Raw genomic sequence first — 16941 nt, 5'->3', positions numbered from 1 at the left:
TATAAGCTCTGAACATTCAGTGTGATCCATGGTGTGTGGAATACTTAATTGATGAGAATTACCCAAACCTTAAACATTACAGAGAGTAGAAATAACCTATAATTGCATATTCCTCTTTAAAGAAATACTTAAATTTACTCTAAGTTTTGCTAAGAAATTCTGCTTTCCAGAGACAGAGTTTCTGAAAATAGAATTATCAATGATTTCAACTTCTAAAATACATAAAAATTGAAAGGTATCACACAATAGTCACAAAATTAATGCTTGCATATTTATAACATGCCTTTTCCCTTACTTTTAGCTAATGTATTAAATAATAAACTGTTTTGGATGAGGCGACACTGATATACGTTCTGTACAAGGGTGTTATAAGATTACTTATCAACAAGTCTTCTTGAACATATAATCAGTGGCTTCTAGAACACACAAGAAAACAGAAAATTTACAGGAAAATAGATGCAGCTGAAACTCTACTTTTCACAAAACATGCTGCAGACCACGGCTTCTCCCACCACAGTACCACAAAAACAAGAACATAAAAGCATCTTCCTCCAGAGTTTACAATATCACAAACTACAAAGAACCTCAGAAATCAAGACAGAAGGGACAAGGGTCAAGGCAACACTTACAGCCCAAGTTTTGGTCAGCCTGAAGATAGGTGCGCTTTGTAGTGCTGAGACAACAGACATGAGAGAATGAAGATTATTCAGTTCCAGAAGCTTCTGAAAAAAGGCAATAATAGCTTTTAGCACATTGAAATCAGGTTGATTAATATCAAAGTTGCATTAATAAACCATAAATGTTTTAATTAATAAAATATAAAGTTTTAATCTATGACTGCAGACAAAATATTATCCAATGCTGTCATGTGCAAGATTCTTAAGACCACTCTAAAAGTTGCCAATTTTACAAGTATACCCATCAATATAATAGGCATTTCAGTTTCAAGAATACAAACAGTATTTGATTTCAGTTTGTTATTTTCTATGTCTGCTCCTTCAGGAACAGAAAATAGCAAAAAAGTATTTGATGTGCTGTTCTTGAAAAGTCATGTAATTTTGGAAATTAAAGATTTAATCAAGGAAAAACATTATAGAAAGATGCTGACAACCCTCTTAGAATTAACACTACTCTTGCATTTGTACAGTAATTTCAAGACTATAAGGTGTACCCTTTTGACTAAAATTTTGGCCTGAACCAAGGGAAGTGCGCCTTATAGTCCGGTGCGCCTTGTAGTCGTGAAATTGCTGTAATCTGTTTTATAGGAAATATTTACCTCACTTCGATGTACCTTAAATTTACCCCGTGTGTTGACAATTACTCAAAACACTGATCTCAGGCAGACAATACAAGTCGTCAAGATGATAATGCTTGCTACAACAAGCACAAAAATGTAAAATAGAAAAATGTAAAGCTTAAAAAGAGGTTGGATTCATCCTCAAGTGATCCATTTACTCACTGCTCAGAAGCATTTGAGGAAGATCTGGACTTTATGGAGGGAAAAGCAGGAAAAGTGAAAAAGCAAGAGAAGGCAAGAGAGCAGTGCTCCCCTTTGAACAGGCTAAAAAAACCCCAACCAAACACAACCACTCTTATTTTTAAGAGCAACCGAAGACCTCCAAATTGAACACTCTCCTATTACAAGGACAGTTACCGGCACAAAAAAAAAATCCAGATACATTTTCTTCTAAAATTACAAAACTGCTAAGTAAATTGATTGGAAATATGCACAACTCAAAAATTGTTTAGTACTACATGGAAAATATTATTTTAATTACCTACACGCATACACAATTTGCACATATAAAATCTGCACTTGGGACTTTGATGCAAGTGCTGTATCATTTATGGTCATAAAACAGAAAAAACAGCTCTCATGCCTTTATCTTACTCATGTGGTACAACATAACAGATGTGCTAAAACAGAATTGTTAGCCTCTGCAATCCAACAAGGGCTCACAGGAGTAGTGCAGAAACAAACAAGAAAGAATTAAGGTTTTGAACGATAGTGTAAGAAATTTGCACTTACTTTAGCTATTTTCACAAAATGGCTCAGTATTTCTGCCCTTATTTTTAAGGTCTGTGCTGTTAATATTTCTCGTACAACCCAAAAACTGACCTATGAAGTAAACACATACAAGTTTAATTTATTACAAAAAAATGGACTTTATTAGTCTATTAGATGAAATATTTGCAAATTCTCACAAAGCTCCAGGAAGAAAACAGGGTAAGGAAACTCCTTCTGTCCCCATGAATTCTCATCTGTATCACTGCAATTGCCCTGAAGCACTACCACAAAACAAGGTAGAGAAGTGAGATAACACAAAGAAAACTGAATGAGCAAGTGAAACCCAGAAAAAAAAAAGAACAAAATTGCTAATGTTGCACCATAGCAAAACAAATTAGGAACTAATCATTAGGAACAAATGGACTAGAGGAACAACATGAAAATGTGGACAAATAATGGAAAATGGGCTGTCATTTAAAAATCTTAATCCTTATTTGGAAAAAAAAGGTTTTAATTCACATGAGCAGTTTCATTTAACTTTATACTCCAAGACAACTGTCAAACAGCACCTGTTCACGACAGTAATCAAATTATATACCTGGTTAAACCTTCTAGTAAAGGCAACAATATTTGGAGCGAGGGTGTGTTTTTCTTTCTTATTCCATCCACAGCTGGCTAGTTCCTAGGAAACACATTAAAAATTGCCTTAAAAACAGAAATGAGTTCTTAACACTAGTTCTAAATCACTCTTCTGTTTTCAGAACCACAAGTCTCAGTTTCAGTCAAAATGTTCAACTTTCCAAATGTACACTACTAATTTTAGACACCTTCATATGGAAAGGCAGAATCAGCCAAAGAGAATTCTGCCTCTGAAAAGCACTTTGTAATGCTGATAAATGGAACACACTCTAGAGATCTGTACATGTCTGTGCAAGCAGCAGGGAAAGCACTTCCAGTTCTGAACATAATCTGCATCTAGAAAAGTACAGCCATCTCCTTTGGCAACAGATGACAGATCAAAGTAGCTCATGTTGGATTACAGATTCACAGTGCTAACAGGGAATATGCCTAGGAAAATATTAGTGTGGTGCAAGAAGGTGACCATTTTTGAACAAAAGAACACTATTTGAATCATCACATTTCCTCAGGCACTGAATTCCAAAGATGTAAGCAGATGGTTTAAGAAAACCTACCTCAGGTTGTATAGCTTTAAATACTGGCATATCCATCAACGTTATTTGGCTCTGCAATGAAAACAGAATTATACATCATGTAATATGAAGAGTTAACAATGACATATTTCCATGTGCTCCTCAGTAACTACAAACCACATACATATTCCTCATCGACCAGAACTAAGCTATGCTAGGGTCTCCTAAAAGACTTAAAAAAATACAGATGACTTTATATAGTACCACAAATATGCTGAGTCAGATCAGTTCTAAATGAGCAAATCCCAAGACAGGTTTATTTTATTGAAGTTGATAAAGTGAGAAATTTGTTCTCAAGAACACTGGAAGTTTATTTAAAATACTTCTTTTTTTTCTTTTTAAGGAAAAAGATTTCATGTTTTTTAGTACTCTGCAAACCTTGAATAGTATACAGGCTTAAATGCAAAAATAACATTTCTACTTACAGCAAACTCCTCAGGAGTTACTTTCAACACATCAAATACAACTGCATCGTAGCTTTTATTGGCATAATCTGAACTTCGCCCATCCAGAGAATCTGAGCTGCTACTACCCTACAAAGACAAAATAGTAGGCTTACCTGCAGAATGATGAATTTAATCTCAAAATCAGGAAATAAACGTGTAAGAATACTAAGTAACAACAAGAAAATGTATGAACTTCAAGAAGTTTCAGACACCAAATTATCAAATTTAGTTTTGCATTGTTCACAGAAATTTCCAATTTCCTTCTGCAAAAACTACAGTGACAAAATTTTAGCTCTATGAAATTTTCAGCTTTAGCAAGCCATTTTTAAAATCACAGACTAAATGAAAGAGCTGTCACACAAAAGGAAATGTGTTGAGATTTTGAAGATTCATTCTCCATAGGACTCTTAAAATTAAATGCACAAAGTAAGGACTGGGTAGATCCAAGCCAGCCCGCTCTATTCACAACATTATAACAAAGGGAAAACTGACACATTCTGAAATTTAACCTGCACACTACGGATTTGGAAAGCCTGATATTTGTACTGTCAAGCCTGAGAAGAGAATAAAGGGTTCTATTTCTGACTGACTCCATTTTGGTGGATTATTACATTGCTCTGAACCCTCTAATAATACATGGCTGCTCTAACTTAGAGTAGCTGGTCAAAAATGTTATATAAAACTAAACAAAATGAGTAATCAACAACAACAATAAAAAAAACGTGGCTGTGAACACCAAGAACCATAGAGTGCTCTACAATTTTTCTCTTGCCATGTTAGATTTCTTTCTTACAAATGGTGTGGTATTTGACTAGTAGTGGAAAGGGAGTCTGTGAAAGCCAAAATTTCCATTTTGATACAGGAGCTAATAAAACCCAAGGAACTGTACCTCTGGAGTGGCGGAGGTGACCATCACATTGGCCATGAGGTCATTCCTTTTATACATGCTCCCTACAAGATGCAGGAAGTTTCAGCTCAGCCAGCACTTGCTGAAAACAGAAAACAGAAATTCCTGCAAAGCAAATTATTTGTGGAATAAACAAAATTTAGTAAAAAACCAAAACGCACAGAGAAAATAACCCATCAATACAAAATATTTCATTTTTCTCCCTTGGAGCAAAGGATTAAGAAACAAGATTATCTTAGGAGACAGATGCTCTTTTCTTTTCCAGGTACCAATTGTGAAGGAATAAAATTGAATATTGCTAAAGCCATGCCAAGTCCTTACCGTTACCTCCATTCAACTCAAGAAATTCAGGGGAAGAAAGTGTATTATTTATCATTTATGTTGAACTAGGTGTTATGCAAAGTCCCTCCTAGGCAAGGTAAAGTCTCAGAAACTGCAAGTTACCACAAACTGCTTACAAAGCTAGCAAGTCAGCTCAAGCTCTGACTCTCTTTAACTGAGAAAACGGCATGGTTGTGTCACTGTTCCCCACAGCACACATGGATGAGCCCATGCCAGGCACTGCCACTGATTCCTGCACATGGACTCTTTCAGCAAAATCTGTAGTGGCTCATATGTGCAGCAAGGGATACTGCCACATCTCCCTCTGCGTCCTTGCGTTCCCTCTCACAACACTGATCACACCAACAGAAAAACTCTGAAAAACCAAACAGCTGGGAATAAAAACAACCTCTTAATTTTACTCTCTTTAGAAAGATGAGGTCTCCACTTCTCATTGCTTCAAAAACAACAATTCTCCCCAGGATCTCGCATGAAACAAGTCACTAATTTGGCTTCAAATAATGCCAAAATCTTCTCTGCTCAACAAGGCAAGATTCAATTTTTTATCTTTTCTCCCAGTTAAGTTTACTCATTTTGAGCACTAACAGGCTGCTAAGTATTTCTATGTCTGGAGTTGCCCTTCCTAACAGTCCTTACAATCCTGAAGAGGAAAGTAATTCTGTAGATGCAATTTTTTTAACATGTGGCATTTACATTAAGGCCACAAAAATATTCTTGTGTCTTCCATCCCTGCCTTTCTGAATAGGTTCTCCAGGGCATGAGGAATCACTAACACTATGAAAGGGGAAAGAAAAATCCCATATGTGAACTTGTATCGCACCCAAGTTCAGTTTTACACCAAGTTTTAACGTTCATTATATCAAAGTGAGACAAAAATGCTTTAATATCTAAACCCAAAAGCACTACTATACTTTCACCTTTCAACATTCAGCATGTACATAAATCTGGCAAGGCTAGAAACTTTAATTCTAGACAGGATCAAAATAGAGTCCCCTAGCCTTACCCCATCCTCTCAAAATGTTCCAAATATAACATAAGCATTAAAAATGCCCTGCTACTTCCTATGTGCAAAGATTTCTCCAAGATTATCCCCGAAAAACTACTTCCCTATACACCCACTTGTTTTGCTACCTTCCTGAAAGTCACAGGAAGCAGTTATCCTTTCAAGACAAGTCCATTCAATCATTTGAAGCATTTCCCCACCTGCAGAAAGCATCACTCTGCACACAAAGTAACACAGGAGCTAATACTAAGCCCACAGTATGAAGAGGCTGTCAGACAACATAGAGAAAGATATGAAAAATAATACTCCCCCGTACTTGCCATATTTCACACCAACAAGATTTAAAAGAAATTTTTAAAATTCTAAAAATTATCAAAGACCCAAAATGTCAGCAATAAAAGGTAAAAAGTCACTAAAATGACATGCAACTTCTTTTCACAGTTTTTGATTCTTCCAATTTCTTTCAACTTGCTCAGGTTAATCATTAAAATGATGCATTACACAAACAATGCTAAAAATCAAAACTAAGAAAACACCTTAACTGTTTACACAGAAGGTTCACAGCCACTCTGTAGTAGATCTCCTTCATAGGTTGCAAGAAGTAAAATGGATAAATCAGGATGCAAACATACATACCACCAGAGGTTGTCTGTTCTTCTTTGCCAGTTTGACAAACCCATTTAGATATGTAGTGCTCTCTGAAGCAAAACTGAAGACAGTGCAAAAACAACTGGAAGGAAAAAAAACCAAAAATAGCACCATCAAAACCAAGCACAGAAGTAAACCTCGGAGCCATTATTTTACCGGCATTTGTCAAATCTTGTTATCTATGCCACAGAGGCAACATTCTCTGAAAGTAAAATGCAAATTTGATATTGCTGTTAGTTATGTACATGAAATGCAGTCAAAGTGCCCATAAGTTCAGTCTCAGTATTAGTAGCATTAGACTCAAGAAAGTCACTGAGACCCTTAAGCACAGAAAACCACTTCTGGCCAACAAAGGCCCTATGCTCTAATTTCTGAATGCTAGCACAGCAAACTGAGGAAGTTACTGACTGTTCACATCACTTTCAGCAAATACAAAAATAACCATGTCAGCAACCACTGATGACCGTTGTTCTTATTGATTTTCTCATTGGAGGGAAAAATACTGAGCAATATATGCTTCTTACCAGCCCTAATTCTGCTATTCCAGACTCCACAAGTCAACTGGTTTAGCTGGATTTCAAAAACCATTTACTTACTATTTTCATTAATTGATCATGGTTTTCCTAATACCACTGAATCATGAACTGAGAGTTGCTATACGCCTATAAGAAAATATACTCCAGTGTTCAACCAAAAGATAAATGCTCTTTCTTAAGTTTAAATTATTTGGACCAACTGGTTCAGTGAAAACCATTAAAGTGTACTAGGGCCCTACCTGGGCACTGACAAACTTGGTTAGAACCAAATGAAGTAACCAGAAGGGTTTGGTTTTTTTTAAAATAAATTTAGAACAGATTAATTCCAGTTGGAAGGAGCATACAGTCTAGTCTCACCACCTGACCAGTTCAGGGATGACCAGAAGTTAAAGGCATTGTTCATTAATGGCATTGTTCATTAATGGCATTGTTCAAAGGCACTTAAACACTGACAGGCATGGGGCATCAACCACCTCTGTAGGCAGCCTGTTCCAGTATTTGACTACCCTCTCAACTAAACAAATGCTTGATGTTCAGTCTGAACCTTCCCCGCTGCAGCTTTGAATCATTCCCATATGTCCTGTCCCTGAGTTCCAGGCAGAAGAGATCACCACCTGCCTCTCCACATCCCTCTCAGAAAGCTGCAGAGAGCAACGAGGCTGCTGCTCAGCCTTCTTTTCTCCAAACTAGATAATCACAAAGCCCTCAGCTGCTCCTCAGAGGATATGCCTTCCAGAATTTGGTACCAGACATCAGAATGGTTAACTGGCACTGATCAAGATAAGGGAATGAAGAACACCTAAAAAAATGTTGCTTTTTATCTTCAGCAAGGCCAACTACATACTACTACACTCCATTGCCAACACTCAGCCTAAAGACACATTTACAACACACCATACAGAGCTCATATGCAGTTCTGAATTGTTCATCATTGCATTCATTTTCCTTTTCTTCATTCATAAACTATTCTTTCACATGTTCATCACTAGCACCTTTCTTTCCTTGATGAACCATGAACAAAGTCACACTCAGATGCTATGGGCGTAGGGTACAAATCTACGTATGTTAGCACAGCTAACTACTGGAAGAAAAGGGTTCTCTTAAGAAAACAAAATGAAACAGTAACAGGGTTATATTTTTGCCCCTGTGCTTGCAGTCAGTCACTGATGTGGAACTTGTATCACCATCTACATCATGTCCAGCTACAGCCCTCTTAAGGCTGGGGAGAAGTCTCATCATTTTGTTCTGTTGATAATAAAGACAAAAAAAAAATACCATCACAGTATTTAAATCAATGCACTCACTGTTTGTTTCTCCATACCTACATGTTTACATATCTTTTCCCCCTCGTCTCACTAGGTTTCTTTTAAGTCAGTATCATAACCTTAATTAAAACAAAACAAAAAGTAAATTCAAAAGGATTTAAAAATCCTACAGTAATCATAGAAATTACCCATATGAACCCCACTTTCTTCAGAAAATATCTGTATGCCACTCTGAGCCCTTTTATCACATAGACTTCATGTACAAACATGGATATGAGACTGGACAGTTAAGGAAGTCCTTAATATACTTCACTGTGCTTTAGGCAACAGTACCACCTATAGATAAAATACACTATGAACAATTTAGCAGTTTCATGCTCATCCTTTCCTGAGAAACTTCTTACTGTATAGTTAATGATGAATAATGAAAATATAACAGAAATAAAACGGGGTTGTGGATTAATTTAGCTGACCATAAACTGAAATCACTCAAGTAAATATTCCTCAATAACATGCATTGCTTCTGAGTAAATAGGCTGAAAAAAACTGAATCTTGGATCATGTCCCAATAGCTGCCAATGGATCAAGTCTAATTTAGGAAAAAGCACATTTAAAGCTGACTTATTTTTCTAAAATTCTCTCAATTCTCCTGCTTCCTGCCAGTGCATGTACTCAAGTGAGTTTCAATGTGAGCAGGGAAACAGTTGCTGTGATAAGTTTAAGAAAAAACTTCAGAATCCAAGTCCTAAACTCTTGAGTTTTATGAATACACAACTGATTTGAATTATATCTAACAGTACATTAAAAACAATACCTAATGCATTTATGACATGTTTTACTTGACTAGCCACATGTTACACTAGACTGCCATTGGTCCCTTTGTTGTCACTAAGTTGCCCTACAACAATTAAAATTCCAGCCTTCCAAAGTAACTGTCATAGAGTAACCTGAATACAAAGATAACTGTGGCAGTCACTACACCAAAAAGGCAACCTAACATTCTACAAGCTGAATAAAAATAAGGTTGTCTTATTTTTTTTAAAATTATAATGAATGCAATGTCAAAGTTTTCTAGTTTAAGAGCTGTATGCAAAATTTCATAACAAAATTATTTCAAATCTCACAGGATCCTCAATTGCTAAAACCATTAAAGACTAGGAAGCTGACAATACCTGCTTGAATGTCCAGTGCTCTTCTTCTGATTATGCCCCACTATTTTACTATATCCACTGATTACTGAGTTCACTCTAATGACCATTTATTATATTTACAAATTTACTCTTAAGTATTTGCTTCTCTCCATTCTTCTATCTGCACCATTACTTACTTCATTATGATCAAAATTATTTGTATAAGCCAAAGAAATACAACAAAGTGGCACTCTACTATGTAAAGATAGCAGCAAGATCTCCATCTTAAACAAATTAAGACAAGAAATACAGTATGGGTTTCTAATAATTAGAAACCATTTGAAGGACTTGGCATGGACTGGAATTTTATCAGTCTCTGGAAATCTTTACATCAAGGTTCCATATCAAGACAGAGCTGCAGTACCCAATCCTGCAGAAGTCCTCCTCATGCACGCATTTGCACACTCGCACACACACAGAATAAATATAATAAGTTGTATACTACTTATCCTATAAATAGTAAGTGAATATCACATGCCCCCCATGTAATAAGTCATTACCATTCAAGCAAGTCTGCAAACTTGAATAACTTAGAAGACCAAGATAAATGTTTAGGGAAGTTGTACTTCAAAGGAATCTTCATTAAACAGTTACAGGAAAAGAAACATACAGTAACAGAAGAAAACAAATTATAGTAAAATACTACTACAACTCTACTTCTCTAAATAGAAGAGAACTGACAGACACTTCTGTAATCTATGGTTATCAAATGTAAGTGAAAATAACAAATACGTGTAACTTTAAATACAATTGCATACTTACGGTGGAATAAGGCAGCTGTGCTCTCAACCCATCTTGCTGCACACCTCCATTAGTCCATTGCTGGGTCTAGCTCTGGCTTTTCACCAGTTTGATCTCTTTTATGTTTAAAAGCATAACATTCCTATAAATATCAAGAAACAGGATTACAATGACATTTATTTTACAACTCAATTCTTCTTAAACTGGGCACTCCTCACCTGAAACATGCACTCTAGTATTTTTGTTCTTATCGCTCCCTCACAGCTTTCATTGTTAGTTCCCCATTGTAGTTTCATTGGTATGCGACAAATCCCCAAACTCAAAGAACTACATATACATCACAGAGGGGAGAGCAACACATTATACATTTCGTAGCTAAATACACTCCGAATACGTGCTTGTAACTCTCCCTGACTCTGTCAATCAACACAAGGTCCAAGCCAAGATGCACTGTGTATTAGTTTCACTTCTTTCAAGGCACTTTATGAATTGTAAATGCTACTCCATCCTCACACCATTTTCTTCAAGGCTTAACTAAACAAAGCAAAACAAACACAAACCCAAATACAGTAATTCTATCTCTGTATCAGCAAATAAAGCCATAGTTCTTCCACCAAACATGATTAGCAACCAACCCGAGATAAATACTGCTTAGGTAACTCATTTTGGTACTATTTGTATTAGGTATAGCCCTTCCTTTTTCTCCTCTTTCGTCTTATAACAACTTTTATAAAACCTAATGTTTAATAAAATTATGCATCAAATGAGAAGAAAATAAAGACAGCTTTCCCATAGACTGACATGAAAATCCCATTAAAGCCCATGTTGCTTTGACAAAGGTAAAAATCACTGCAGATCAATTGGTGTTACAACTATGCCTCTACTACCGTCTCTATTTTCCTTCTATCGTTAGGGAACCTCCACCTTGAAAAAGTCTACCTTCTAGACTACAGCTACATGCGATTCCTACTGGCATCAAAACAAGCTATCTTTTGTGGGAAAAGCAGTATTCTTTTGGCACACCCAAAACTTATCCAGTAGGCACTCCTTGCATGAGCAAATGATCCCAGCTCATGGAAGACTCAAAATGACAAGTTAAAAATGAGTTAGCATCCACTCAAGTATTTCAATCAAATTACAGACATGATGCCTGTTGTCTGCCCTGCACCACGTGGCATTTTAGTAGAGGGCAAACTTTGTAATTACTACATGCCTGAACTTCTAGATGTCTTCCCTTCACTAAAATAAAATAAACAAACAGAAAAACAAATAAATTAAGTTGGTTTTAAAGCGTTTTATAGTTATTCTTCTTCAAACTGGTGCTACACCATCCAGGATGGGCAACATACAAAAAACAAACAAGTGTGTGCAGTTCTGCCCTTTACAGCAGCTTCTGGCTCTTCTCAGACATGAAGAACATCTACTAGACATGGCATGAATGGTCAACAACGAAAAAATTATCTGTTAAATCTGGACATAAAAGACAGATTGCAGTATTCATAGATAAGGTTTCTGAGGCAAGGAATATCCTTCTTTCAAAGACACCAATGTATTTCAATTTTTTCAATAATTAATAAGACAAGAATACATATGCTCCATTTTGTTGCGTTCAGAACAAACCACAGACAAAATGCATGATGTACCTCTATAACCAAGAATTTCAACATCCATTCCTTCCTACTACATGCAAAGCCCCAGGCTGAAATAAGCCTGCAGAAGCTAGACCAAAAGCTATCAAGTCACTGAAGTGACTTGAAAACAGACCGCAGGCAAGGTTCTTAACAAGACCCGCACGGTTGCATTCACGCGATATGCAGATAGTTTTCAAATTTATTCCTAAAGACACAGGAGGACGCGGCCAGCCCTAGGTGCTTTCCATCTGCTCCCCTACACCCCGCAGCAGCGCAAGGCTGCTCCCGCCGCGCAGCCCCAGCCTCGCGTACCCGCCCCGCCTCAGCGGCCGGGCCAGCCCCGGGGCGGGCAGGGCCAGGGGGACCGCGGGCAGGGCCAGGGGGACCGCGGGCAGGGCCAGGGGGACCGCGGGCCCGCGCCGGAGCGACACCGCCCGGCGGGGAGGGGCCCGGGGCCCGTTCCGATAGAGGCCGCGGGGCTGGCGGGGCGCTAGCGGAGCGGGGGAGCGCCGCCCGGCCCCGCCAGAGCCCGGCGCCATCCCCGCCTCCCGCGCACCTGCCGCGCCCCGCGCAGGAGGCGCCCGGACCCGCCAGGGCGGGCGGCGATGCGGCAGCGCCCCGCGCCGGCCCTCGGGGGGCTGCGAGCCGCCGGCCTCCGGCAAGCGGCGCCTCCCGCGGGTGGGCGCCCGTCCGGGCCCGTCGCCGCAGAACTCCGCCCGCAACGCACGCCCGGAGCGGAGACGGCAGAAGGAAGAGAGGCTGTAGCGGCCGGTCCCACGTTTTTTTGCCGGGCACGCGGAGCTCGTCCGCGGCTCACCTGTCCGGGGCCCGATGCCCCCCAGCTACGCCCACGAACTCTCCCGGCGAGAGGGAGGCGCCCCCCGCGCCGCCGAGGACGAGGCCCGGCCCGGCTGGGGACCGCGGGGCGGGGCGGGGGCGCGCGGACTGACGCGCGTGCCAGCCAACCGCCTCCCCCCGCGGGAGCGCGCGCCAATGGGCGCGGGCGGGGCGGGAGCGCGCGAGCGCAGGTGCTGCTGCGCCGTCCTTGGCCGCGCCCGCCCCGCGCGCGCCTCCTGGCGGTCGCAGCGCGGCTGCGCGCGCGGCTGCGTGAGGGCGGCGGGAGCGCGGGGTCCAGGCCGGGGCGAACCGCGGCGAACCGGGACGAACCGGGACGAACCGCGGGTCAGGGCAGAGCTTCCCAACAGCCCCAGAGTCCCTCCCGGCCGCGGCCTGGCCCCGAGCAGCGGGTCTGGCCGCTCCCGGAGGAGAGTCAGTGAAGGGCCGTTCATTCGCGTCCCCTCGCTGCAGCATGGGCTGTGCCTCTCCTTCCCGGACGTATCGGAACCTCCAAATTAAAAGTGGAGTCAGATTCGGGTCCGGGTAATGATGCTGCAGGGCAGTGACCGTGTGTGTTCTTCCACGGCAATCAAACAAAGCTTTGTGGGCTTCTCGGTAATCGAGAGTGCTACTTGAGGCACAAGGATGGTGCACCTTTCTCTGCTTGACAGGTGCTCTCAAAAGCCCCGGCCAGGCAGTGTCTGCAGGCACCGCTACAGGGAAACACTGCCTCTGGACTGGTAGCTACATGCAGGATTCCATCCAGCCATCAGGCTGGCCTGCAGGTTTGCATGTTAGAGAACTAAAGTCTGCTGAGGGTATGCAGAGGAAACTTTGAGATTCTGCATGATACCCAGAATACATTTAGGAGGTGTCTTTTCAATCTCCTGGTTACTAAGGGTTTTCAGCGCCTATCAAACTCAGAGCAGTTTAAACATCTTCAGACATCACAACTAACTGTGTATGAGTGTGTTTTTCAAAGCGGAAAAAAAATCAACTTGAGTATAAACTATAAAAATAACTTTAAATATAGATTTGAGATCTGCTTACGAGTCCTGATGCTCACAACACAAAACCAAAGGCACTATACAGAAGGTATTTTCCCTACCCTTCCCTCCCCCTCAGAGGGGCTAAAGAAAATTATTTTCATATGAATCTCCAATTATTTTATAGACTATTCTTATTCGTGTACTGCCAAACAATATACTTTCCTCTAATATTTATAGCATCAGTTCCCACTAGAGCAAAAGTACAGAATTCTCTGGCAAAATGTTTTCTGCTCTGTCCTGTATCACTGTGCCAGGACATTAAAACAGCAGTCCATGGGCTACGGTCTTTGAAAAATATACCGTAGTTACTGGTATTTCTACAGGAATTTGGAAAAAAAACCCCTACCTGAAAACTAGTTAACTTCTTATTTGAATGACTATGAGATTCTTTCAGCTACCAAACTGATGCGTACAGTACTGTAAAATGGTGGTGTTCACTGCCCAGGTAGGTCTCACGCAGCACAGCAGGACAGCCCCTGAAATCCTGGATATAAACACTGCTCTCCTAACAGTGGAAACACCCAGCACCTGCTCCTCCTGAAGGTGTCATAATGAGGACTGGAAACTTCTTTCTTTTTGTTTCTATTTTAGGCTTCTGCTATGACAGTGCCTTAGATGACCCCTACATGACATATTTTTTTTAATCAGCCAGCACCCTCTGGTGGAGAAGAATGCATAGACAAGTAATGCTGTTTTAGACAATGTCATCAGCCGTATAATTTCTCTAAATTTTAATGAAATTTTTCTATCCTATAATTCAACTGACTTTTGACATAATATTCAATTTAATTTTTTCCTAAATCATGCACAATACAAATGTACTACGCTATTTCATATAGTTCATGAAATGTAGCATCCATGGGATTGGGCTTCATTTCTCTGCATGATTATTGCAAGAGTTTAACTTCCGTATGTCAAGTTCATTGGCTATTTTACCTTCCCCTCAACCTGTTCTCAAGAAGCTGGCATTACGAGAAGTTAAACAATGGGGCCTGTGTCTGCATGTACACGGAGATCAAGTGAACAGAACTGCTTTTTAACCTAAGGCAATTTTTTCCCCTTAGCCATCTTAATAAAACCCTTTCACAAAATTTTTGCCTTCTATTTTCTGTTTTGCTGAAAGTGGTATTTATTTCACAGCACTTTTTAAACAGGTATCCAACCTCTGGGTCTGTTTTTCAGAATGTGAAATCTGAATTCAGATGTGCCAGTTAGGATGAAAAATGCAGGTATTTCAGAACGTTCACAGAATGAGAATGATTTGGATTGGAGTAATTTAAAAGCTCATCTCCTTCTACCCTCCCTGCCATGGGCAGAGACACCTTCCACTGTCCCAGGCTGCTCCCAGCCCAGTCCAACCTGGACACTTCAGAGATGGGGCAGCCGCAGCTTCTCTGGGCACCCTGTGTCAGGGCCCCCCCTACCCTCCCAGGTAACAATTCCTTCCCAATATTCCATCTATCCCTGCCCTCTGGCAGTGTTAAGCCATTCCCCCTTGTCATGGCACTCCAGGCCCTTTTCCCCACCAAAATGCAAGCCCCTTAGTAATTAAATACCTAAATGTAGACACTGACACCACAGATTTGCTCTAGAAGCATTTTAATTTACAAACAGCAATTCTGATTGACTTTATACCATAAAAAAAGCAATTTACAAGCAAGAAACAAATTCATCAGAACAAAATAAAGCAGCACAGAAATATTCATGTCACAAATCTAAAAACAAAGTGAATACAAGAGTAAAATATCATTTGAATAAATATTTTAAAGTTCATGCTGTAAAATAATCCTTAATGGCAAGTTACTAATTCTTACAGCATCAGCTTAGCTAGCTTCATTTACTTCACGTGGCGATGAAGTGCGGAGGTGTGAGGTTCCCGGTTTATATTGCAAGATAATGACACCAAGTCAAGTCATTCAAACTGTTCAATTATTTATCTTGAAAAATAACCATACAAATAAAAGTTATTTAAAAATACAAAATTTCAGTCAGAAACTAACACTGTTAAAATCGTGCAAGAGCTCTATCTATAACCAGATGTACAACCAGAGGTTCTCAGGCTGAGTCCAAAGGCTGAATCCCTGGCCTGTGGGAATGGGAGTCGGCAGGTCTGTATCTGCCACAGCAGGAGTGAGCTACAGGAGCAAGAAGCAAACCTGCTCAGTCAGTGGTACATGGCTTCACATCTCCTGAAGAAATACAGGAACACATGTTCCAGGCTTACTTATTTGTTCAGCTTTTATTTCTTTTAATGTAAACTTGCGTAACTTAAGTTAATGCTGCCACAGGGATGTGCAAGTAGTATTAAATCTACAATATTAAATACAAGTATTCTGGCACTTGATAAAATATATGTAAAATGCATGCAGATTATAAAGTTTGAACATTTTGAATGACTTTACTAAACTTCCAATTTGATCACTGAGTATTATGAAATTTACAATTCATGAAATAAAGAGATTCATATAAAGAATTTACATAATTCCCCAAATACTTTCAAATATAAAATTTAATAAATAACCCTGACCAGTCAAAAAGCACCATTCAAGGGTAAAATTCCCTTGGAAAATAGATTAGGTGTTGCATATTTGAGTCCCTTTTGATGGTTTCATGTGAAACCTGTTTAGAAAAATGACAATAAAAGAATCACAGTAAACTAATACAAAAATTCAAATTATATATATATATATATTTAAAGGTAAAGCTTATTCAATATTTTCCCAGCCCTTGATTTTATTCCTGTTGTTCTTCCCATAATTCAGCCCAAACATATTAAGAAGCCTCATTGTTTTGTCTAAAAGTAAACCAAAGGCTACAGCATAAACCATGAATTTATGCTAGGGAAGACTGCATTAGAACTCTCAAATTAGGCCTACAGTCTACCCTGCTGACAGTGAACTGACAGTATCCTTTATGCTACAGAAAGATTTCACACTTAAAAAGCAGAACCAATCTTGTGGCCTTAGTGACCAAACTGAACTTTTAATACATTGTAAGTATTTACAAAGCTATTTTCTAAATGTATTTACAAGTTTAAAAGAAATAATATGGGAGATAACTGATAAAGAAATCTAAAATAATAGTTTTAAACCAGAAACATAGCAAAGGTATAAAATCCTTTATTTTC

General features: G+C 39.6%; 1 protein-coding gene across 6 annotated transcripts in view; it reads right to left on the bottom strand.

Annotated features, from left to right (window-relative positions):
- The window catches only part of RALGPS1 (Ral GEF with PH domain and SH3 binding motif 1), a 71917-nt gene extending 59064 nt beyond the window's left edge, over positions 1 to 12853 (bottom strand). For 4 of the 6 annotated variants that reach the window (XR_004419880.1, XM_033077856.1, XM_033077859.1 and 1 more), the window contains exons 1-9: positions 12746 to 12853; positions 10319 to 10439; positions 6554 to 6647; positions 4555 to 4677; positions 3645 to 3752; positions 3202 to 3252; positions 2607 to 2690; positions 2030 to 2119; positions 630 to 722 (exon numbers count right to left, since the gene is read on the bottom strand). Coding sequence is in view for 5 of the 6 variants with exons in the window: in XM_033077856.1 (XP_032933747.1) it covers positions 630 to 722; positions 2030 to 2119; positions 2607 to 2690; positions 3202 to 3252; positions 3645 to 3752; positions 4555 to 4611 (483 nt within the window). In the remaining variant the exon portion in view is untranslated. The remainder of the gene's footprint in view (positions 1 to 629; positions 723 to 2029; positions 2120 to 2606; positions 2691 to 3201; positions 3253 to 3644; positions 3753 to 4554; positions 4678 to 6553; positions 6648 to 10318; positions 10440 to 12745) is intronic. The other 2 variants (XM_033077858.1, XM_033077857.1) reach the window with 2 other exon arrangements.
- Between the last annotated feature and the right edge of the window lie 4088 nt (positions 12854 to 16941).

This window comes from Catharus ustulatus, chromosome 21, assembly GCF_009819885.2.
Source record: "Catharus ustulatus isolate bCatUst1 chromosome 21, bCatUst1.pri.v2, whole genome shotgun sequence".
NCBI lineage: Eukaryota > Metazoa > Chordata > Aves > Passeriformes > Turdidae > Catharus > Catharus ustulatus.
This window is presented reverse-complemented; position numbering and strand designations above follow the sequence as displayed.